Source organism: Lonchura striata, chromosome Z (assembly GCF_050655825.1).
Source record: "Lonchura striata isolate lonStrDom1 chromosome Z, ASM5065582v1, whole genome shotgun sequence".
Classification (NCBI taxonomy): Eukaryota; Metazoa; Chordata; class Aves; order Passeriformes; family Estrildidae; genus Lonchura; species Lonchura striata.
Window position 1 is genome coordinate 60,101,576 of NC_140740.1, and position 25,742 is coordinate 60,127,317.

General features: G+C 37.6%; 1 protein-coding gene across 27 annotated transcripts in view; it reads left to right on the top strand.

Moving 5' to 3' along the window:
• Window positions 1–25,742, top strand: part of MAST4 (microtubule associated serine/threonine kinase family member 4) — a 278,614-nt gene that overhangs the window by 143,612 nt on the left and 109,260 nt on the right. For 16 of the 27 annotated variants that reach the window (XM_085566676.1, XM_085566678.1, XM_085566677.1 and 13 more), the window contains one exon: window positions 11,203–11,283. The exons of 7 other annotated variants lie outside the window; for them this stretch is intronic. In XM_085566676.1, the coding sequence (XP_085422802.1) occupies window positions 11,203–11,283 (81 nt within the window). 4 more of the 27 variants (XM_021534407.4, XM_077790305.2, XM_085566696.1 and 1 more) reach the window with 4 other exon arrangements.

Here is a 25,742-nt window from a genome sequence, read left to right on the forward strand (position 1 = left end):
TCTGAGGAAATGTGTATAGGGCTTTATGTAAGCATAAGACAAACCAAAAAAAAGGCGCAAGCTTCAAACTTCCTGAGGGTGTTTTTTTTTTGGTTTTTTTTTTGTTTTTTTTTTTTTTTTTTTTTGTTTGTTTTTTTTTTTTTGGTTTTTTTTTTTTTTTTTTTTTTTTTTTTGGTGAAGGACTGATGGCTCTCTTTCAGCTGCTTACCTCCATTTGGAGCACTTGCCTACCCATTTGTTTAATGACAAAGAGAACCAGAAGTTGAATTAAAAAAAATAAAATTAAGACATACATGGGGTAGAATTACAGAATTATAGAATTGTTGGGAAGTCGGAAGCCTTTTCTGCAGGCATATATGTATTCATGTGCATGGTAAGGTCTTAAGGAATCAGTTATCAACCTGTCAAAACAGAGCTTGGTAACTCTGTAGGTATATATTAGTTGTTGATATTTGGGTGTAAGGTTTTGAAAGAATCCATCTGCAGGCTGGACTGTGGAATCATGAAATTTCCTACTTATGCTTTAACTTTTTGAAGGAGATAATCAAGTACCATCATGATCTTAAAAAACAGTTCAGTAGACGTTTTTTATTCTTCAAGGTTTTTTATGTTTTCATTCTTTTGACAAAAAAATACATACAGGAAAGTTAAGTGGCATCAGTTAGCACTGAAATATAGTTTAAATGAAGACCAGATAAACAAAGAGCCTGGGTTTGGGTTATTCCTGTTTAAACCAACTGTTTAAACCTTGTGTAATGTAGAGCTCTTCAAAAAGTAGATATATTTTTGCCACTAATTTTTAATGCTTTTTTTTCCATGAAAGGCAGTGCAGACTGAGATCATAATTATTAACATGTAATTTCTCAAGCTTTTTACCATTTTAATATTAGTTAAACATCTGTTGACAAGAGACTTTATTGGTTGAGCTATTTTTATTGCTCTCTAATTTTTGTTTTAATTATTTTATTCTTACAGTGTAAGAGTGGAATATGGTAGGAGATTGTTCAAATCTGAAGTTGCTGCTCTAGGCGTTTTCCATTTAGAAAAAACTGGCAAAGGGCATGCTGTACCATTGTATTGATTTTGCATGGGGAGTTATTTTTGATCTTGTGCATGCAGGTATGAAAATGATGCTGCCTAGTCAAGGGAGATGGGACATTGGTTGGTGGAACATGAGGAAGGCTGCCTTAACAGATTGCCAACACCTCTAACTCCTCTTGCTGGTGTCATCTATAGTAACAGTTCAGATGATAGGAAGAAGAATAGGGAACCATTTCTCTCATTCTTTGGCCACATACCTTCTTTATTTTTATATGTCTTCTGAGCTCTCAAAGTTGCAGGACCGGTCAGTATGAGTCCTGCTTTATATAGATAAATGCGCCTGTTCTACACACAAGGCAGCTGTCCTGGCTGTAGGGAATGTTTAAGAAGTACTTGTTGAAACTCTGTGGAGAAATGGAAGTGGGTGAGGTTGCGGCGAGATTTTGCCAAATTTTGGCTGGTGGATGTTTATTGGTTCCTTTTATCTGCAGTGTTTTAGGATCAGTGGTTTTAGTTAAGATATTCAATGTGACAACCAGTTGCTGGGTTAACTTACAGAAGTTCAGTTATTTCTAATGTTTAATTAACATTGCTAATAAACACATTATTTTGATCCATTCAATTTTTAGCAATACATACAATACCATAATTTATAAAAAGTTACTAAAATATATTTGAATTTAATAGAGTGCTTTCTAGAACTGTAGTTTTGAAACGAGTTCCTTGCAGAATCATATGAGTTAGAGCTCTAAATAGACTGTTATGTGTTTCAAGACCACCTAGTCTTTCACTGTATACTCCAGTGGCACATTAATAAGTGTTGTTATTTTAAATTGCTTAGTGGTATCAGATTTATGGGTATGCCTTTAAATGTCAATAGATCCATGATGTTAACAAGACTTAGGGCTGGAAGGAGTTGTCTAGTATGTCCTTCTGTAGTGGCATAACAAACAGTCATGCTCGTACCCTGGGAGTTCATAGTGCTCTGTACTGGCATGTATTGAACACAGTTATCCCAGGGACATGCAGGTTCTACCAGTATCTACCCACTGCCCTGCAGTGACAAGGAATTTATTTCTGCATGTGATGCTGAGCCCCATTGTGTGAACTGAGGTTTTTGGGTGCAGGTGAATGTAGACACCTTCTGTCATTTGCATCCACTTTCTCCCTTCCCCAAGGAAACCAACGGGACAGCCCACCTCCTCCTCCTCCTCATGTAGGCTGACCAAGATAAAATATTCCTTGCAATTACAAATTGGGCAATTACTGTGAGCATATGAGTAAAACATACCAGACAGGGATCTAAGGAAAAGGATTGCTTTAATATCTGGTATTGCTTCCTTAGCTATGACCTATCTCAAATACTAAAGGGAAAAGTAGGAAGTAGCCAAAAAAACCTGAATAAACTGGCCAGTTAGATCAATATGAAGAATACTTTCTGGTGTTTTCTGGCAGATATCTAAAGCATGAGGTTTACTTTTTACATATTGTGTTGGTCAGTCTGTTGACTTCAGGCAGAGGTAACAAATGGGAAGATTCATATTTCAGACTTTTTTTGTTTGCAGTTATAATATGCCCAGGCATGCTGTGTTGAAAGACTGTAAAAAGAGATTGCGTGTCTTTTTTTCACCCCATTCTTCTTGTGCTGTGTTTTGCATCTCACTGATGCCAAGGAGCAGTGTTGCACTCAACACAGGATGCAGACATCATTCCAGCTAGAACTTCTTTATAAACTGTGGTGCTAGCAGTGAAGCGGCTATACTTGCTGGAAATGCATGAATGTGTGAAGTGGTGTGTTAAATAGATTAGATGACAGAAATTCAGATGAAATGATCTGTTATTTAAGGACTATGACAGAAAGGTATCATTATTATTTGAGAGTTGATTACTAACCTTAGAATACCTTTGGAAAGCATTAGCCAGGAGCACCTGCAGAACCAAAGGATACATTGACTTTTTAATTGTATTACTGTAATTGTTGTTAAATGCTACAGAATAATAAAAGCACCTGTATTGTTAATGGTGTTATTGTGCTACCATTATTTAAGGGGAAAAAGCCAGAGTAGTCAACATCTTCAGAAGAGAGGGGCTTTGAAAGCATACAACATTAATAACTGTGCTATGGAAGTAATGCCTTTCTGGTTTGTGTTTCAAGGAAATAAACATTTCTCTATGTTTTTCTGGTTTTGCTTGGTTTTAACCAGGTGTCTGAGATTACTAAACTAGAGACCTCAGTGAAGACATAAATGAATAATCTGAGCCATGTTTTCCTACATCTTGTTTTCTAAATTTGCTCTTGAAGTAGCTGAGAGGAGACTAGGGTTTGCATTTGCAAAGGAATAGAGTACTTGCAGCCCTTCAGTGCTGAGTGACTTTTTGTTTGGAATTCCTTCCAGATGAGACATTTTTCTTTATAAAAGTCGTGTCGGTATAGGCGACATCTGACAGTATTTTCACGTTAGTCTACATTTAGCTTTTGTAGTAACAATAAGCTTTCTTGCTAACTTTTGCTTCCTTCCTCAACTCTGTGTTGGCGAGATGAAATCTCAGCAGTGCAAAATTAAGAGCAAACAGATGTTTTGATGAAACTTGAAGTCATCTTTCACTTGCAAGGCTTCATCTAATTTAATCACTGGAGTTTTTTTGCCCCCAGGTGCATGAAGCAGATCCCATTTATTCCTGCAAAAACTGTAAGACTGTAACAGTGAGAAAAACAATGATCTTGTACTCTGGATTCATCCCTTTTTTTCAGTGAATCACAATTTTCTAAACTTCTGTCTGGATCAGGCAAAATGTATTGAAAAAGAATTTTCATAGTCAAGCTACAGCTTAGTCTCAGTTTAGAATAATTTACCATTAATGTAGTGTGAGGTTGTTGCATGAGTCAGCTCAGGAAAGATTTATCATGATCATGAAATAGCCGTTGGATGCAGTTGTTTATGTTTAAATGCCTGTACCCGACTGCCAGTCCCACTCAGTTGGGTTTTAGACAAGACAAGGTGCTGGTCTTTGTCTTCCTGCAGGTAAAATGCGCTAAATGCTCAACTGTTGTGTTTCATGAAGTAGTGTTTAGTAGTGACAGACTATTTTCTTTGCATGTGGAGGAAAAAACAAACAAAAAAGTGCCTTTATTGTGGACTCCTGTTACCTGCAGCAGTAAAATTTGCCTTATGGAAGTAATGTGTAAAATTTGTTTTGCAGTCTTGATGGAAACATACCTTCATCTCCAGAGCTAGGCCTTTTGCTAGTTTAAAAAAATAGTTCTGATGCCATCCTGATTCACTGGAGTTGGCTGTCCTCCTCGAGGTGTTCATGCTGTCTCCTAGTCTTTGTGCCTTCAATTAAAAGTTAACAGTTTTATAGAACAACAAATAGTACATTGGTGCAAGCTACACGTGCACATGTTTGCATAGCTAACTGAATGAAGCACCAAGCTGAAGGGTGGTATGCACAAAGTTAAGCCCTTTGAACATCCTTTAAGGCTTAACTAAAACTGTAACATGTCTGTATACAATCACAGTTTACCTGTCAAAATTTTATTTCTCCATCAGAAACAGAACTTTCCAGCAACTGAAGAAGTATTATGTACAAAAGATATTTTTTATCAAAGGATTTTTATGGGAAGTGATCTTGGTTTGAGAGGTGCTGAGCAATGGGGATAGGGATCCACCTGTTCCTGACAGCTAGGAGAGAGCCAGGAACTTGTAGTACCCCATACTCTCCTGCTCTCTCGTTGAATTTCTGTTCTTCAATGATTGTCTCCAAACTCAATAATGAAAAAGCATGGCAGCTTCATCAGATAGTTTCAGTGTCAGAGTTGTTTGACTGTTAGACAGTTGATTCTTGTACTGTATTTTTTATGTTTTAGAATATCTTCAAAAACTGATGTTTTGCATATGTTCTGAGTAAAATTTGAAAAACGTGTCTGACCATGTTGGGCACCTAACTGATCTTTGTGCCCTTGAAATCTGTGCACTCACCCATTGTGATTAGTGAGATGGAATTTAACACCTTTGATTTCATTCTTTCTCTTTCTTTTGGGGGGTAGGAGAATTTACAAATTCCTTTCAAAAATTGCTTACAGGATGCTTGCTGGGAACTCAAGTTAACCTTTACAATACAGGTATCTGTTATGTCTTAAAAATTCAAATGCATAGCTCTGCGTATCTTTTCAGTTTGGTTTCAGTGACTATAAATAAAGGCTGCAGATAATATGTAACATAAATTTAAAATACCTTATTGTAGAAATATGTAGGAGATATAAGAGATGTAATTGAGAATTTAATTACTGTTTTTTTCTGTGTGGCTGAAAAAACAATCAAGTTCACCAAATCCAGTTCAGCAGTTTGCCTAACTAGAAGATTTCCCTCTGTCTCTAAAACCTTGCACCTGTGAACTTGCTAATGTCTTCCAAAATTAGGCCAAAGACCCAAAAGGCAGCAGCTTCATCTGGTCCTGTCTTTTGACAATCTGTAGAAGTTGTCCATCCCCAGAGCAAGTCCAGAGCTCCAGCAAATATAAAATCATGTGGTTGAATTTTTTATATTGTGTACAGGAAAAGTAGGTGGGTGTGATAAAATATGCTAGCTCTAAAATTACTAAAAATAAGTATTTGCACTTTGCTTTTCTTGTCTTTTGGAAAGCATTGAAAAAAATGCAACTCCTCATGGAACAATTAATAGCATATATTTATTAAAACTGTAATCTCGGAATAAGAGAGAGTGCCTAAAAAAGGAATATAATTAAATTATAACCAAAATCCCACATAGCAGCACTGATCGTAAACTGTCTATATAGAGTGTTGTGTAGTGGTTTAAGTGATCCTAGCTTTAATACTAAACTTAATACACTTTTCTACAATTTCTAGGTTTGGCTTTCACGTTTAATATAAACTATAGAGTGTATCACTTTAAAATTCAGGTGCAGATGTGACAGAACCAAATGATGACTTCTTTTGTATTAACCTTTGTGTTACAAGAATATATTTGTTCTGAAAAGCCTTGGCAATTAATTTTCTCCATTAAAGGAGAAGAGCCTGCTTTTCATTCAGCAGTTTGTTATTCTGTTACTGCAGAAACTGTCTGTTTGCCACGGAAGGGGAAAATGTGACTTAAAGAAGATGGCTCAATCCTATTTGGCAGGATCGGAGGGGGTGGCGAACGCTGGACATTTGCCAAGAGAAGCTGTGTTAAACATAGCATCTGTTTTGCGTGGTGGGCTGGGGTAACGAGGGGGGCCACTGCATCCTCTGAGGTGTAACCTGTGTGTGTGTGTGTGTGTGTGTGTGTGTGTGAGTGTGTGCCTGTGTCGGCGCAGTGACTGCTGCTGCGGAATTCCGGGGATGAATTACTTGGTGTGCACAGCTGAAGGTGCCGGTCGCTCCAGTAAAGCAGCGCAGCGTGCACTGCCCCTAACCTGAGAGAGGCAGCCTCCAGCTCTTGGTGACAGCTAGAGGTGGAAGGACCCCAACTTGTGGTCCTCCCCCCGCCCCCAAGAGATCCTTAGTCCATTCCTTTATAGTGGTTCATCTGGCTCTCTGTCATCGCCAGAATGCTGCCTGTGAATGTGTGTCATGATTACAATAGAGTGTGGTAACACATAACAGCAATGAAAGCCCAGCGGGAAAGGCTACAAATTCCGGGGCTGACCTTGGAGTAAGTATTGTCTGTCTTTAATATTTTAATGGTTTCTGCATGATGCCGGCTTTTGTGCAGTCAGGAGCTTTTAACATACGTTTGTGCTGACAGCCTGGGAGCACTGCAGCTCCAGGTTGAAGGAGCACGCTTTCAATGCATTGCAGTTGGTTTCAGCAAATGTGTGAGCCTGGAGCCAGGATATTGCAGTGTGTTTGGAAAGAAAGCGTTTCTGCATATTTAAAGTTGCTGAATCTCAGTGTATGAAGCATTGTAGGGGAAGAATCTGTCAGTAGGCCACGGTGACTGTCTTTCTCTTCAGCTCTCCATTGCTGTTTGTTTATCCTGGAGCTGCCTTTTAGAAAGGCCTCTTTCTATGCTGAATAATAGAGAGCACTGTGAGAGATCAAAGCATTATAAAAATGCTATTTGTGAAAATTCATCAGGAACAAGACATATTTTACATACGTAACTGCACTAATGACCTGTATTGACATTCTGGAGGATTCCTGATAGTTTGTTCAGTAAGTATGTTTACCTAATTTAGCAGTGTGTTTACTTATACTTGCTTAAAACTGATTAACTAATTTGTGTGCTTTCAGCTATTTAGAGAGTAGCTAAATGAAAACGTGTAATTTTACTGTATAGTGATATTAAGTGTAGTCTTTTATTCATAAATGCCAGCATATATTTACCCCATGTTAGTCAAAGCCAAATATTTATTTCTATACATACATACCTGTAGTCTACACTGACATGTCAGGCATGTATGTATGCATGTTACAGCCACCATGAGAAATTGCTAATTTAATCTAGGTAAATAGATATGGCTACGTCAGATCCTTTAGTATTCCCTGGGACTGCCCCATTCTTGCTGGGTTAGAAAAACCCAACAAAATCCTGAATGCTGCAGATGCCTGCAGTAGAGTTATTTAGCTATGAAAGGTATTACCTCTGGCATCTGCCATGTGTTAAAGCTGGGGCTATAGGTAAGTGTGCAGCATAGCAAATAATTTATTGTAATAATCACTTGAAATGACAGAGCACTTTATTCCAAGGAACAAATGTAGATGTCATACTGGTTCCCCAGAACTACATTTGTGAAATGTCTCAGAAATTCTGCATTTCAGTCAGGCATCTTCTGGTAAGAGTAGTGTGTGTTAGCTGTGGGCAGGCTAAGCTCTAGATATTTTTCTGAAAAAACCAAAAAAAACAGCATTACTAATTTCTCATGAGTTTTGGAGGAGGGGTCTTATCAAAGATCTCATTAAAATGTGTTCCATGAATAATTGATAATTATACTTCTTTTGAGATGTGGCAATTTAAATAAATTTAAATCAGTCTTCACCGAATTATGTAATCATCATGTGAGAATAACATCACTAGCTGCAAAGGACGAAAAAGGATTTGTGTTTTTCAGTGTATGTTTGTGGTTTTATAATATGAGGTAATTGTTTACTGCTTCCTCCTTTTTCACAGTAACCTAACATAATTCCACTTGCTTTGCCATATTTTCAAAATATTTAATACAGATAACATTAATAGTCATATTTTAAATTCAGTATTGATAATTGTTTTTGCTAAAATGTTGTCTGGATATATTTACTTTTTCCATATGTTTGAATTATTTTTATCATCATACCTGCTACTTTTTGAACTTGATTTACCTGTAGAGAAAAGAAAATACCATATTTTGGTTGCTGACACATATTGATTTCCATAGAATCATTCTCTCATGATTTGCCAGAGTTGAGTCAATGCAGACTTAAATCATGTCTCCCAAACTGTTAATTGCAATCATTTAAAGAAGAGCATACCTAGAGGGGGAAAAAAATCCAATTTATTCCTCGTATCCTGAGTCTCATGAATTTTCTGTCAGTAAAGTTTAAATGTTGGGACTAGAATTATGTTGTCTCCCTGAGAAACAAGTACAGTCTGTCTACTTTATATTCATTACTTGCAAAAAGCTCCTTGAAAGAATATTAAATCCAAAATAAAGCATTCCATATTTAGTAAGTGTAAGAAGTAGTGTTGTCATGTACTGTGATAATTTGTTTTAACAGGTTTTCTTAGTTCTTAAAAAAGCAAAGCTGAAGAGCGAGTTCTATAGAAGAACTGGATTGACACACCAGTATCATTGCTTGGTGGGAATTTTTAGATCCATAGTACTAGCACATCTGATACTGGATGCCCTCAGAATCTGTGCCATTACTGAGACTCTGATCTGTTGCAGTAGTGAAAATGAGGAAGAATATGAGTAGCTACTAGCCAGTGTAGGACTTCTGCTTGCTGTGTGTGAGCCATCCAGTAGAGGAAGGGTGATGCCCTTTGCCATAGAATATTTCTAGGATTTGTTCACAGCAAAGTGAATCAGGGATCTCAGTAGCTGAGCTTTGAAGTTAATATATTCTTCTCATTCAATGCCAGAGTTTTTTTTTCCCGCTCTCCTTTTAAGCATTCTGGCTTTAGTAGATTCCTTGTCCCCAGCTGTTACTCCATAGCAGTCCTGTTGCTCTCCCTTTGCTCCAGCCTTGTGCTTTTGGCCAGTTGGTGCCACTTCTCCTCTCCCTCTACTTGGACTATCTTTGGATCAGTTCCAGCTTCCCCTCACTGCTTCTGAGGGTCTGGTGAACCCTCAGTGGACCATTGTAGGTCCTGATGGAGGCTGGTGGTGGTCTGTGTGGCCTGCCTCTACATCTCACCTTGCAGTGCCCCAGGAATCACGGTGCATGCATTGTGCAGCACAGGATCATTTCCCAGCCTGCAGTCAGTCAGGGCCTGAACTGGCTGGTGGACAAAAGGGGGACAGCGGGGGACAAACTACCAGCTCTGCTGCAGCAGAGATGAAGAGGTAGAGCAGATGAAGTGTACAAGTACAAAAGCAGTTTTTACAAGTCTGTACTGTACTTATGGTAAAGAAACAACAATCCTTCCAGCACGTGTTGTTGCTGGTCAGTGCAGTGCAACACAACAGAGTGCCCCAGTGGAGCAGCCAAAATCTGCCTGTTGATCCACACCTTTTTCTGCAGGCCTGCATGGGCTGGCTGGTATGAACCTGGGTTCAGTTTAGCCATTTTCAGAGTGATAGATTGAGCCTTAATGGATTTTGTCAGCTCAAAGGTACTGTTCTGCTAGCACAGGTAGTCTGCAGTTAAAACCAAACGAGCTTGCGCTCAACTGCTGGTGCTCTTCTGTGCACCTTCTTCATAGATTATGAAAGCACAGCCAGCAGCCAGAGGAATTTACTCATACACAGTAGCCTTGTCAGAAATTACCTGTGGGCCCATCCTTGTTCAGTGTGCAGGTCCCTGCCAAACTTTGTGCTTCTCCAAGGCATCTCGGAAAGGAAAACGTTGCAAAAATGTACAATGTTGAAATTGTATTCCTTATCTATTCTGGAAGCAGTAGTACTCTTCCTGCTGAAATGTTCAGAAAAAATCTGGATCAGGTGTCCACCTTGAAAGATTTTGAAGGCAGTGTATTAATATCTGGCAAACAGTTACACAATTGAAAAAATGGACCTTAGCTGTGCTTAGCATATTTGCCATCTGCATCTCCACTCGGGACAGGACAGGAATGCTAGCATTGGCTGGCTGCAAGGGTCTGGTACAAAGCAGAATAAATCTTTATGAAGATGAGCTGAAAAAGTTCCCCATAAGCTTCTGCCTTCGCTCAGTCTGCACAGAGTAGTTTTTTGATAGATCACAAAAGCAAATTGCAGTGAGAGGCATGCTATAAGCATGTTTTTTAAAAGAAGCTTTCTTGTGAGTTTTATGGGGAACTGTGCATAGGATAGGATGAGTGTATTTTGAAAGAGCATCTCTGAAATCTGGCAGTGGCCAGCTGTTTTTTTGAGAAACCTTTTGAACAGAGATGTACTTGAGGCAACTTCTTGAAGTCACCTTTGAAGTCAAATGATGAAGTAAGAATTTTATGGATTAATTGTTTATATCCATGTTTGATTACCTAGAAGAAGAACTTGGTGTTTGTGAGGAAACATTTCATAAAAAAATTGAGGCTAACTGGAGCACTTCTAATTTTCAGTACTTGTGCAGATTTTAGGCTCTCAAACTGGAAAATGTTATTATAATTTTTATATTGCTGGTGGAAGTTTATAATCAGTTCTAATTATCCTTTTGTTTTAATAAATCTGATTTGCATATAAAAAACTTAAACCACAGGCCCCCAAGATTCTTTAAGAGAAAAAAACCACCCAATTTGCATATTCTGTCTGTTAGATGTCTAAAAATAGTTACCACTTTTCACCACTCTTGAGTCTTTGTACACAAGTATTGTTCCTGGAAGAAGTCTAAGGTAGTCAAGCATATACATCAACACCAGTTCTCATATTTATTTTTATTTAAATTAATTTCATTTTAAGTCAAAACCTGTGTGGCTGCTGTCAATCACTTCATTCAGGAGAATGGTTTGGTTCTAACCAAAACTCCTTTCATAACTCCTACACTAAAACATGCAACTCTTGCTAAACCTTCTGTTTCACTAGAGATGACATTATTTTAACTTGCAGTCTCACCCCAAGGAGCCTGAGCCCAACCCCAACAAGCCCCTGCAGTCCATGCAGTCCTCTGTTCGCTTTTCATTTTTGGAGGTAAGCAAGTAAACTTCCATTGTTGATGTTTTCTTCTGCATCCAAAACATAATGATCAAAACATATTGCAAAAGGAAAATTGAAAAAAAAAATAAGTATGTCTCTGCAATCCAAAATACATTTTACTTGAACAGCTGCTGTTCTGAAGGTAAGTATTTTATGGAAAAAAAACCAAACAGGATAATATGTATTTTGAGACCTAGTACACAGACTCAAGTTATTAATGTATAATTCTGTGTTGCTTTGACTGCTTAGAAGTGTATCTGAACTTTTGTAGTTTGCTTCTTGTGATCATGCCTCAGATTGTATTCTGTTATGTGGGAAGTTTAAGGTGCATTCAGAAACGAGGGTGATTCATGAAACACATGGTTATTTTTTGCTTAAGTGAGGGCTAGTGGTGTGCATAGTGAGTTGAGTGATTCAGAAGAACACAAAGTCATATTCAGTAAATTGGTAGGACTGTTTTGTCCTCAGGACTAGGAGGATTTTAAGCTTCACTTCTGTTTCAGCAGTGTTCTAGATAAACCATAACAGCCACATACAACATCCTTTTCACTCTCTTCTTTCTTCAACTGCCATGTTTGTTCATAAGAATAATTTTTTTTTTGCACTTGTCAGAAACGTAGTTATCTTTATGAGATCGGAAAATTATTAGTGATAAAAAATACTTGATAATCCTACCTGTTATGTAAAATTATAATAAATAATAATAATGGATGTTTCTGATACAGGAAAACTTTTTCCTTCCTTCTTTTAATTTTAGAGCAGGAAATTGCTAGTCAAGAATCTCATCGGTGTCAGTCATTGAGATTCTGCTCTGTAGGGAGGGTAGTTTTTAAAGCAACTTACTAATAAGTCATCGATGCCTCATGGATTTAAAAAAAAACCAAACAAAACCAAAACAAACCACTTCTAATTTTGGTCAAACAAACCACTTCTAATTTTGGTCAGAGGTCTTACTTGTTACTGTAAGAATAAGAACTGCCACCTTGTTAAATTACATAATAAAGTACATTTGTGCTTTTTTGGTGCAACCTCAAACATAATGTGGCAGAGGTGAGGGGTGCTTGGATATGTTAACCTGCTTCAGTATACTTTAAAGTTAAAACCAATTTAGTAAGTGAGAGCTCTTCTATCAAGGGTTCACGTGGCACTGAAAAATGAAGCAATAACTTCTACTTGATAGGTGTTTCTGAAGAAATATGGTAGTTTTTTAGATATTCTGTTTTGTTAGGGAAGAGATGGTATGAGAATCCCTTATTTGTATGATTTTTGGTATGATTTAACAAATACACTTTTTTCCTCAGTGAAAACACATTTTTTATATTTGTTTGATAAGTTGGTATAGAATCATCAGCTGATATAGAATGCTTAGTGAAATTAGCATTTTTTAATTGGGTCTTCATTTTATACAGCCAGAAAAATCACTTCCCTTTGTGGTGAAGGATGTACTGTTTTTCAAAATTTCAGTTTTATGGAATCACATAGCTGTATATGAATTTTATATTTTGTATGACTTGGATGATCTGCTGAATGGCCTCTGCAGATGTGTGGATGTGCTACTGTGCAAACTGTGTGATAGACAAAGCCTTCAGTGTTTTTAGAGGTCAAACCTTGTTTACTCCTGTGGGTGGCAGAGACACCCAACAGTGCCATGTTTGAGCTTTTCAACCTATGATCTTGGGAGCAGACTTTTCAGATACTTTTTGAAGAAATAGAGTGGAAATTGTTGATGTGAAACCTCATCCCCTGATAGAGCTGGAAAATGTCTAAGTTGATAGGGATTTTTCTTAGGTTCATTTGTCCTGAAATTTATGTAAGGGTACCAGAATGGTTACTTTTTCTCTGGAGTGGAAGTGTTTAATCTGATTAAATCTGAAACAGAGTGCTGTATTTATCTCTAGCTGTGGAGCTGCTGGTGTATTGAACATCAAATGTTTCAGTTATTAGTTACTCTTAAGCTTGACCTAGCATAGTGGAAAGATGAAATGTGTTGGTTTTTAGGCTATATAAATAATTAGCATTTCCATTAATTCGGAATACTCCCATATGTGGGAGGAGAGGAATTTTCAGTGACACTATTTCTGCTTTTATTTGGAAATGTTAACATGCGGGCCTTACCAGAATGAATGGATAGGGTTTTCCTGTGGTATTTCTCTTTCTCTCGCTCTAACTTGCTAGCTCATCTCCCTCATGGCCTTTGACTTGCACAGCTGCTCTTTGGGTGGTTGTTTTTGTTGAAGTTCTGCTTGTAGCATTTTTCACATATACTAATAGTCTAAAGGGAACCTCTTGCCAGCTAGATGATGAAGATCTTTTTGAAATAAACAGTGACATTCTGTGAATGGAAATACCTGCCTGCTGGTACAGTGTGAAGTTATCCATTCTTTACTTCTGAGAGGGTGGGGGATGAAGTGGTATTTCAGAACTCAAGAAGATAGGCACACATTTACCATTATATTTTTATCTTTGGTGTGAGTCACCTGAAAACTTCCAACTGCTGATTGGGGGAAAAATATATGCAGTTTTATTAATAATAATTATAAGCAGCAGATTTGCAAAGAAAGAGAGAAGATGATGTAAATAACTGAGCACAGCTACTGAGATATTTAAAATCTTCATACTTCTAACATAACTTTTATGTTTTTCTTTGCTGTGGATAATTTGAAGTCCTTTGACATAGTAATGGGGAGTGGAGTTGGGAAGGTATTTGGAAAAGACCAGGAGGAAACACTAAGTGCTACAAGTTGTAATGGCTTCGAGCAAAAGTGATGAAGAAAATGGAAATAGTAAATTAAAAAATACATGCATTTGAACTTGAAGAATACAGAATGGTGATTGTCAGCAAAATATCTTTTTATTCAACCTTTTACTTTACTGATGTCACTGATACTGACACTGATATTGGTGGGGGAAAAAAAAATCTCCAAGGCAGTTGATAGAAAGTTCTTACTTTCTACAAAAAAGAAGAGATTTCAGTGAATTTTCCAGAAAACCTTTACTCAGGAGCATGAGCATTGCATGAGTGTCAGGCACTGTGCAGACACAAATGTTACTACCTGGCTAAGACTGGTGAAGAGGTAGACAGATTCATTCTGAAGCTTTGGAAAAGAAAACATCAAGTAAAAAAGCCCATGTACTTTTTTTTTTTATGGTTAAATTTTTTATAGACTCTTTAATGAGTCTATACCTGACCGTATCTACAGCTGAGTTGGCAGGAAGGCAAATAAGGATTATTATCTAAACCTTTCAGTAATGTAATCTGCTCTTTTGGGAAGCTGTTGAGGATGCAACTGTAAACACTGCATTTTACATAGGGTCATGTTGTCAAATGATTATGTATGTGTTACCAAGGGCAGCAATTAGAAGTGTTACTGGCATGGATTAAACCTCATCCTTTGGCACTAAATTGAAAGAAACACTAATGTCAGTGTCACAGATAGCTTGGCCACTTTTTGGTATTTAGTATTAAGTTTTTATATCTGGAAATTGCCAAAAAATGTTGATACTTGCATTTTCTTTAAATATAACCTGAATCTATAGGTAACCTGAATGAGTAATTATTACAAAGGGAGAATTAGTCTAAATTCATATATCAAATTGTTGAATACAATCAGTGTAAAAGTCAGTGTGCTCCTATTCTTCCATTTTCTCTGTCTGCATCCCCTTTTTTCCCCTATGACATTCAGCATCTCAGAATCAGGTAAAAGACAGAAGACTTAAAATAACTACTTTCTAACAACTATATTGGTCTGTATTATGAAATAATCAATTAAATGGATGGCTTCTGTTGAAAAATGAACAGTAAAGTTTCTAGTTCTAGTGATTTTTTTATTGTTCTGAAAGGGAGCATGTTTAAAGATATTTTAAGTGTTTTCTGGCTCAGTGTGATGCTCTGTGAACATGTGGAGCATATACACCCATATGAAAGATGTAATGAAGAGTAGGAATTTAATTTGCTGTTTGGTTACTGAAGGCAGTAGTTTGTTTCTAAACTTAGCAATATTCCTGTGCTTTGGGAGGAAGGTGATGTGGACAGTGTTGGTATGTTCTGCTGCCCGTGAGGGCTGGGCTGGGTCTCTTGGGATGGCCATGGGGCCCCAGGGACTTGCACAGTCAGACTGATGACCAGAGGCCCTACCCATTCTGTCCTTGACCCTGTTGCCATGATCACGTTCCTGCGCACTTCCCCGTTAGCTCGGGATCATGTGGCTGCACCAAGCTGAGTCTCCGCTGTGAGTGAGAGCAGGCCTTTCTCGGAGCGAGGAGGGAGTGAGTGGGGGAGCGCTTCTCAGCGTGGGGGACACAGAGGCAGTGTGTACTTGGACTGGCACTCCCTGCCTTCGGCAGCACTAGCTGCCCACTCAGACCTGAGCAACAGCCAAGGTGACAGCTGTTACACATGCTGGTTAATTATTAAATCTGGTGTAATCACACAGTCTAGGTAGACAGGGAATACTGCAGAAAAAGAAAGACTAGTTAGTACTCACTCCCTGATGAGGAGGGACTTGTGCAGACACATTACATGATTCTCTCAAGGTACAAGCACAAAATTGTCGTAGAGGACTTAGGTATTAAATTTGGACTCTTCTGGTTTCAGAATAGTTTTACTTCTATGTAATTTTACTATGGAACTTCTTCTTCATGGATTCGTAAGGTTTTATAAATGACATGTGAGGAGTACACATCAGAGGATGCATCCTTTCCCTCCTTTCCTCAGTGACCCAGCTGCCATACCCAGGGATTCACAAGCAAATATTTTTCTTTAAAATTTATTTCCACCTCTGCTTTTTGATACCAGTACAAAGTGCAATGACCATAAGGTTATGCTGAAAGATGAAGCTGTTGATTTGTTAACCCTGAAAAGGGAAGTTCATGGGAATGGCTGATGTGGATGAGATAAAGAATCAATTTCTTTCTCAATTTTTTTCTTTAAAATGAGGAAAACCTGCAGTTTCATCTTTCAAAGTAATCTGATTAGTATTCATGAACATTAGCCATGAAGCACAAGTTCCTCAAGATGAAATAAATTAATCTTTGGCTTTCTCCTCCAAAAGTAGTCAGTCTGCTCTGAAGTTATTTTTGTGTCCTTGCAGTTCTCTTAACTCTTTTTAGGACTACATATTTAATCTTCTAAAACATTTTCCTCTGCTCTTACCCATATTCTCCCATATTCTCTCTTTGATGGGTCAAAGGGAGAGCTGTTTCCATTGGAACTTGAAAATGGAAAGTGAAAAACAATTTCATTGCATGTATAAGTTTTTTGTAGAAGTCAGTTCTGAGGATTGGTTAAATAAAAGCAGCCCCTTATTTAGCAGATGTGATCTCTTGTGTGCTCAAGTGTGCTATTCTAGCTTCAGCTTTTGAAATACTTTAAAAAGTTTTCTGTTTTCTGAACTCTCTGGATGCAATGCAAAGGAGAAGATTTTTGCTTGTGAGTCATCAGTCTGGTCCCTTGGAGGATCTTGATTATTAATTTTCATCCAAGAGGAATATAGGGATGTGAATTTCTGGTTCCCATTTTTTTGAGCTGATGCTAAAGAAGGTGAGGTTCTAATTGCCCCCCACTGATGCAAAGTCAGGGAGGGTAAAGGTTATTGTTATGATGATGTTTTGTAAAGCTTCTGGAGTATAAAACTTGTTTTTCTTATATCATAAAGATTAGGCTTTAAGCAAATTTTTTAAAGCTCCCAGGACATACTTAACTTTTCCATATGGCTTTGTTTTATCCACGTAACTTTTAAAATTTAATTTGTGGCTTGTACTACTTGATATTGTTCTGCAGGAAGATTTAGGTATATATTTTTTTAGATCAAGTAAAGCAAGGAACAGAAGCTTCCCTCTAGTTTATAGGAACAGACAACGGAATTCTAGAAAGCTTACCAAAAATAGAGATCTTTGTTTTAGTCCTGTGGTTTTGGGTGGTGGGTTTTTTTTTTTATTTTGTTTTTGGTTTTTTTTTTTGTTTGTTTGTTTTTTGTTTTGTTTCTGTTTGTTTGTTTTTTGTTTTGTTTTGTTTTGCTGGGGAGGGGGTGTGTGTGTTTGGGTTTTGTTTTGTTTTGGGTTTATTGGGGTTTTTTTAGTTCATATACAAGGTGCATCTTTAGAAAGAAAGCAAGTTCTTAGTGACAGTTATTTTTTCTGGTAGACTGAAAGCTACAGACACAGAGCTCATCTGAATCACTTTAAATGCCAGTTTGTTGATCTCTTCTCCCTCAACTCTCATAAAAATCCTCCCAAAGTACTTATGTGCTAGTTTTATTAAATCTTTTGGCCTTTCAGGTTGTATTTTATGTTTACCATTGAATGTTAAATTTTGAATTTAGTATGCTAGGCTTTCTAAGCATTTTGAGGACGTAACATGAATTTGAAAATTACAGTAATTTTGGAGTTGTGCTGTAACAGGGGAATGCTGAATCTGAAGACAGTTTTTATTTTTTATTCAAAATACTGCTTGGAAAAATGTCTTACAAATTTGAAGGCTATGGAGTAATAGAAATTACCTGAATAGATTTTTTTTAAATTGCTTTACTACTTCCTGAAACAGAGAATTAAAATATTGTAGAAGTCTTTCCCACTGAGGTAGTCCCTTATAATAAAGCTTGCTTTTACTTAATCTTATGTGCTGCTTAGCTTACTTAATAAAGTATTCTTTGGCTAATCTATGAATGTCTTTGCCATACAACTCTTAAACACAAATGGCCCGGTATAGCCTCATTTTTAAATCAAAGCCCAACATTACTCTGTAGATTTTTTCCCCACATTTTTAATTAAAAAGGCCTCACAGTGTAAGTTGTTAATACTTACAAAAATATACCATACCTAAATCAGAAATTGTAGGAAAGGAGGGAGGATGACAGGGAGTTCTGTTGGGGCCACACAGAGCCTAGGTGAGTTGAGTACTGCACACTGTGGTATTAGGAAGTCACTGCAGTTCAAGGAGGTGGTTACAACTTGAACAATTGATCTGCATTCTGCATATGAAAATAACTCATAAGGTGGGTCTTGAAATGTACTGGAAAATGGACAGTTGCTCTCTTCCTGTCCTGTCATAGTACGGAGTTTCATGTACAGGTAAGTTACCTGCAAGCAGCCATCATAAGTCACTATGTGACTCTATGCTTTGCCTGTCAGGTGACATATTTGTTAGCAATGACTGAAATGTGCTGAGCCTCAACTGCTGTAAGCCTGTGTACAATTCAAACTTTAATAGTATGGCTTCAAAATTGACTTAATCTGAGTTGATAAGCATGCATTTAATACATCTTGAATTTAAGGTCCACTTACTTTCCAAAATGTGACTGTCTGTAATCTGTTGCCAGTCAGCTCTTGCAGATATAGAGAAATTGCTAGGATAACCTGCCAGTTGTCCTGTATTTTTCTTTGAAAATTGTGCCTGATAGAGATGTCAGTGGTTCACTTTCAGCAGAAGTATTTCCTGAGATAATTCCACTAAAAATCACAAATTCTGCAGTCCTTTTGCAGTACAGTGGCAAATTTCAGCTGGTCCTTGTATGAGATGCCAGAGAAAAAATCCTGCAGCTATATTCTTGAGATGGAAATTCTCAACCTTGCTCAGTGCCAACGCTGCAGCATTATGTTGCATCTGCATAATTTTATCACACCTTGATAAAAATAGATACAGAACAGTAACCAGCGCTGTGTGCATTAGCCTTCCCTACAACACGCAGCCCTAGCAGAGGAAATGTTTTGAGACTCTCAAAGATTTTAAGTGAGGAATGCAGAAGGAGCTGTATATTGGAAACACACTTCTGTCCCTGCAGTGGCCTTTTGTAAGGGCTTCATTATTTTTGTTGTACACAATACAACTTGTTTCCACTGCTGTGCTGGCTGAATTGCTTTGCACTGAAAGTTGGTGATCCCTTAGGGTGCCTTGCTTTGGTAATTGCTTATTCTTGAGTACTATAGAAGTGATAGCTTCACAGCTGCAGAGTTCTGAAAACCTTTTAAAAATGAATGTTATAGAAACAAAATAGTAAGTAGGAATTAAAAAGTGTATGACTGAGCCCCCAAGAAGTAGAAATCATCTCAGTCCTTTTGTTTCTCAGAGATCTTATTTCTACTCTTGCTTGCAGCTAACCGTTTCAGAAAGCAAGTACATGTGTAGGTTTCCAGAGGCAAAGCCTTGTAGCTGTAAAAAAATTGGAGAACATCACTGAACTTCTGTATTTGATAATTCACAATTTTTTCCCTGATGCCAGTTATGGCTAGTTTGCTCTTGATACATGAGATGCATCAGTGGTTAGCATAGGGAAGGCCAGTGCTCCTTATTGAAAGAGCTGTTCAGCAAATAATATCATGGTTAGTAAAGGAGAGCAGTTTCCCTGGATGTTATGGGAGAGGGATACCTCATGGCATGGTTTGGGGACACAGACTGATCAGCTATCCCAGTGTCTCCATTCCCTGGTATGACATGAGATATAGGTGGGCTCTTGTAAATGCGCATAGTGAATGTAGTGAATGTAGTCCTGAGCATCCCTGAGGAAGTGTTTCCACCTGCTGCTGGGACACCACTTTTCTTAGAAAATATTGGATGTTCCTCCTGGGCTGGAATATAGTGATGGGAAGCAGAAAGTATTGAGGAACCTGGTGTTGGAATGATCCCAACTTGAACATCTCCTGGTAACCCGGCTTTGACACACTAGTGTGTTTGTCAGCTTGTGGTAATAATTTCCTGTGTGGTGTGACAATAATGTCAGTATTCATGCGATTCTGAATATCTTGGGTGTATTTTGTCACATCTGGCTTTGGTAAGCATGATGATGTGCTGAGCTTGTCCTGGAACAGTCTGATGTTCAAATCCACAGGGCACTCTGTGGCAAACCACTTGTTAATATTACAGACTGAGAGGGAATGACCCAGACCTGTTAAATTTTTTTGTAGCAATAAGAAAGCTGCTGTCATAGAGCAGAATCACGGCACACCCTCTGTTCATGCCGTGAGTGATGGAGGCTGCTTTTTCTGCTCTTCAGGAGACCACCAAGACTTTGGTTGGGCTGGAAAAGAGGGGGTGGTTTGCAGTTAGCAGCTTGAGCTTCAACAGAGCAAAACCAGTGCAAGGTTAGAGCTTCAGGGTTACCTAGCAAACCATTAGTGTGTCTGACAGCCAGAATGTGTACCTTGAAAGAGGAAAGAAGAGTTTGCTCCAGGAGGGGCTCTTGGATGCAAATCCCTCTTGCTTCAAGACAGGTTCTTGGATGGGGGATGACATGATACTGCTTGGCTAAGAAGGCAGTTTTTCAAATTGATAAAAATTTTTTTTATCGGTTTACTTAAATGGTGACAGAAACAAGCCTAACTTTCACACAACAAAGACACTGTAGAAGGCACGTCTGTGGGACTGTGAAGTGCAGCCAGAACACCGGAAGGAATTCTTGTCATGTTTTAGAAGTTGTAGACTGGTTGCTGTAGTTTTGTTGGCAAGTACATAGTAACACATGCTGTTGAGTTTGGGAAGCTGTAAATGCTGTGTAACTTCACCAGCTGATAAAACCTAAAAGTATTTCTAAAAGTTGGTGTAGTACCTGAGAGAAGGGGATGATGGCAAGTGCTGGTGTACATATTTACCAACTGAAGCCAGTATTTCATTATGAGCAGCCTGGTATGTTCCTCCTTCACCTTCAGCTTCATGCTGCTGTTTCTTTGCCAAGAAAACATTTAGGCTCTCCCCATGCAGTCTGCCACTGGACTGATGAAATCTGCTCCTCTTGTAAGTATGCTGAAGTGTGCAAGTGTGCATGCTGGGGAACAACAGAATATAGAATAGGCTGAGATAATCCTTTGTCAACATTAAGCGAGGTTATTACTAAATTTTGCAAAATTGAATTGTTGTATAATTTTAAAAAGATACAAGACCACTACCAAAAAAAAAGAGCAAAATACTGAGATAAGTGAGTATAATGACTTAAAAGAGACAAACTATATACATTTTCATAGTTTAGGCTCATTAAAGTTCATGGTAAGCCATGTCCAGATGTGATGGAGATGGTCAAAGGAGAGGCTGATTGGATGATGAAGGGGTTTTGAGATAGGTTTGGGCTTTTTTATTGCTGGTATAGGAAGAGTGTATATTTGCAGTGGTAAGTACTTATATAAGTCTCTTTTGTATCAGGATATTAATATTTCCATAAACATACATTCCATTATTTATAATGGAATAATAAGGTTGTCTGGTATCAGAGAAATTAGGATACTTAGTCGTTTGAACTGTTATTTGACAGCTGAATGGTTTATCACATTGTTTGTACTATGATAGATTTTTTCAGAATGCTGGAGGCCTAAAACAGCTAATGCAGGTTGTACTGATCCTCAGCTTCTTGGTTTACATAGTTTGACAGTCTTGGTGACAAATCAGGTGCTGACTGTAGCTTCCTGTTTAGAGAGAGCTGATGTGCACTCTTAGTCCAACAAAAATAAACCAAAATGTAGATTGCCTGTCTTAGGAAGTGGAGGGTGAAATTCTGTGACTCACCATGGTGTTCTCCCTGACTCTTCCTGATGTGCATGTCAGAGAGATTTAAGACTGTTTCTTGACTCATCTGAATCCCTTTCAACTTATGCATATATGGTCTTTGTTTATAGGGAGGCAGGAATTGTACCACTTCAGTACCTCTGAATCTGCAGAGTGGTCAGCCCAAAGAAGATCTCCCTATTACTGCCTACTTCTGTCTTTTCTATTTTTTTTTTTTATTTTTTTTTTTAATTTTTTTTTAGTATCTGGACATTTGATGCAGGTGTTTCTGGAACTATCTTCATTGCATTCCCAAGAAGTAGAAATATCTTTGCTTTACAGGTGGAGAACTGAAGCACAAACAGATTAAATAACTAGATGACACCAGGTCTTAGACCCTGAGGCACCTTAGCCATGAGGTAATTTTTAGTATTTTGTCCTTAATTTTGAGAATTTTCTGTCATGTTTTCATAAATATGACTAACTAAAATAATCTTTACTCCTCTTGCAATTCTAGATGCTTGCTTCTGATTTTGTTTCTGTAAAGTTCCCTTTTTTCTATGTAGTTAATTCTACTGCTTCCAGTCATCTGTTTGGCAGCTATATCATCTGCATGTGCGATAGTTAACTGTTTAGTAAACCCCATAGACTTAAGAGTATGTGCTGAGTGTAATTATGGTTGTTCAGAAATTCAGATTTAAAACAGAGATGTGTGCTGAAGTACACCTATGATTGTTTATTATTTATCCTTTTGAGGAAGAGAGCATTAAGGGTGACCAGTAAAGTGATTTAAGGATATTATAAACTTGCAGTGCTATGTGCTCAGGTCATTGAAATACCAAAGGTAGCGTTAATGGACAGTCCATGTAATATTCTTCTAAATATAATGTTTTCCCTTTCAACTTCCTGTGTACCTGAGTTCCAATTTGCCAGCTTGCACTGCATGGGTGCTTCATCTCACATCGTTCTACTGACAACAGATCCATCACATGGATTAACTGAAGCATGAAGCCAGATGAGTGCAGGGAAGAATCAGGAAATGCTTGGGTATATATGTATTGCAAAGCTCTGTATTCTTGGCACCTGGTTTTTATTCACTGTCATTTAAATCATAATATTAAAGAAAATTGTGTGTTTAAAATAGAGGAAGTAAACAGAGTACTTGCCAGTTCTGGGGAGGAGCCTGCAATGTCCTTGCTCTGACAGAGACCTGCTGCTTGGGTGTTTCATTTAGCAAATTCAGTATGTAAATATTACAGCAGATGAAGTTTTCCATCTCACTGTAGTCAGCATTTATACTGAATAAATTCAGTATCATAGGAGAAGATTTGTTTAGATTTGATTGACAGACTTGAGAACTTCGCTGTGCTGACCTTCATTAAACCTCCCCTGTAAACAAAAAGGTGTTTTAAGAATGAGGAAAGTTACAACTCATGATGACATCTTTCCCATACCTATCAGGATTAAAAGCTATCAGACAAAACTTGAGTTTTATTTCTTTCCCTAGTTTATTTGACTAAAAATAGAGAATCACTGAAGTCTGCTACTCAGATTTGTGTGTGTGGCACTGGGGTGTCCCAGGGAAGAGTAGGCTGTGTATAAGGGGTAGCATTGCTGTCAGAGGAATATGTTGTTTGGGATTCTTCAAACCAAAAAGCTGTGGTGGCAGGATAAAATGCTCCACTTAGTTGCTTTGTTGAAGATTGTGGGGTTTGGACTCTGTTTTCCACAATTAGAAATGTGTAAAAATTAAACAAAACCAGATAAACCTACAAGGGCAAAACAGTATCTTTTTTGTTTTTTTTTTTTTTTTGAAATGTGTGTGTTTCAAACTCTATTTTATGTAGTTTGTTTCCTGTAATAAAGATAAGTTGTTTATTAATAGTTTCATCTTTCAAAGGTAAAGAAAGATTGTGTGCTCTAAGTCTGATTTATACATATTATGTATAAATACAGATGATGTAATTTAAAAGTGTTGGAAAAAAAAATTTAACTTTCCAGTGGAAAAACCTAAAAAAGCTTCCCTGTTAAAAAAAATGGATTTTCTACAATTTGAATTAATACATTTTTTTTCCTCAAAAAATACATCTTAGTTGACTGCAGCTGTGGTCTGGAATCGATGGCAATAGCTAAGTATGCAACTGTTCTAGAGGAATGATTGTATCCACATTTTCTTAAGAAGTACTTAGGAATTGCACCTTGACCCTTAGGAATGCTATTTGCCATGACTTAAAAAGATGCTTGGTAAAATAGAGGTGGATGTCTGTGATATCAGGAGAACATCTTAAGTGGGTAGAGTTTGTAGAGTGATCTAAACCTCTAAGGTCTAAACCAATGTAATGAAGTAAATCTTAAGTGGTGTGTCACACGAGTGCTCAGAACTATAGAAAACTTCATTATGACTCTTCACGTATCTGTTGGATAACATGGTGCCTTCATATCACACAGTGGTACTGCACCCACAAAAATGGTTAATTAATAAGTAGAAAAGATGCTGTGATCCTCTTGGGATGCTGTTAAGTGCTGGCAAAAAGGTACTTGAAGAATGATCAAAGTGGAATAGAATAATACTAATACTTTTTAATACAGTACACCTCTCCCCACCCCCTGGCATTTGTGGTAATGAAGTCAAAGTTTGGTATCTGGAAAACTGCAACTTTTTTTAGATGTTTTCTGACTTGCTTATCACGTAAAGCAGCACTTCTGAAATGTAGTAACACTGTTCTGCTTGCTAAGATGAATGAAAATTCAGTGATGAAAATGGGAGATGGTTCTTCTACACTTTCTCATTAGCTGGTTTGCTAAATAAACTCAGAAGGAGAAGCTAATCTCTAGGCTACAGTAAATAGGCAGTATAGCTGTTAGCATGGTTGGCTCATTCTACTACAGGCAGCAAAATCCTAGATTAAAAATACTGTTGCCTGATGTGAATTCTGATGCCCGATGCAGATGGATAGACAGTATATTTAACTTCCAAATATATTGTGCATAATTTTAGAACCTTTCAGAAATGGAGGGAGATGCTGGAGCCGTTGCTTTTCCTAAATGTGTTTATGTTAGATGAGCTATAATAAACTAGATCAGTGGGAGATTTTTTTTTAATATTTTGCACATTGCTTTGAAACTGGTTAGAGTAGTAGTGTTTATGTGTATTTATAAACACAGCTAAGAAAACTTGGAAGCTTGTCAGACATATATTGTACACCCACAAAATATTCTTTTGCGCCATGATTTCTTTAACTTATTTTTACACTGAACATCCCAGTGAAAATCCTGTGCAGTCACTATACGGTGACAAACATCAACATCAGCCACTAGGGGGAGCAAGAGTTCAATTATGGTAATTAAGTGTCGTGATAATAATTAATTAGTGCATCTTAAGCACTTAATATACCAGTGAGATCTTTTTGTGGGACAACCTTTATAAAATAGGCTATAGACTTCGTCTATCGCTTAGGGCTTATTTATCCATCCTCTAGTGCCTGTTTGAAGTGTGATTATTTTTTTAGTTAGAAAGGCATACAACATACAGATTTACACTGATGGAAAATCCCTGTGGATTACAATGGACAAGAGAAAATAATTTAAAGCTGTTTTTTTGCCTGCCTCACAGATTGAACCCTTAATTCTGTATGTGAGGGGAGGACATGATAGAATTTGCCATTCTTACCTTCTGATTCCTCATTGAAATCTTCCTTCTGTGGAAATGCAAGCTGAATGATGAAGGTTCTCTGATACACTTGACCAAGTGAAATAAATAATTTTTTTTCAAGCTGTACACTACATTTCAGATTATAGTTTTTTTTCTTGAACTCCTTGTATCTTTTTTGCAGCCTTTGGGAAATGCCACAAGTAGCTGCATTTTGAGCTCCTCAGTGCTCAGTTATCTCCTTGCTTACATGAGAGATTTTGCTGCTTGTAGAATTGAGGGACATTTATTCTTTTATCTATACATCACATTAAAAAATCTTATTTAGCTATTTATCTA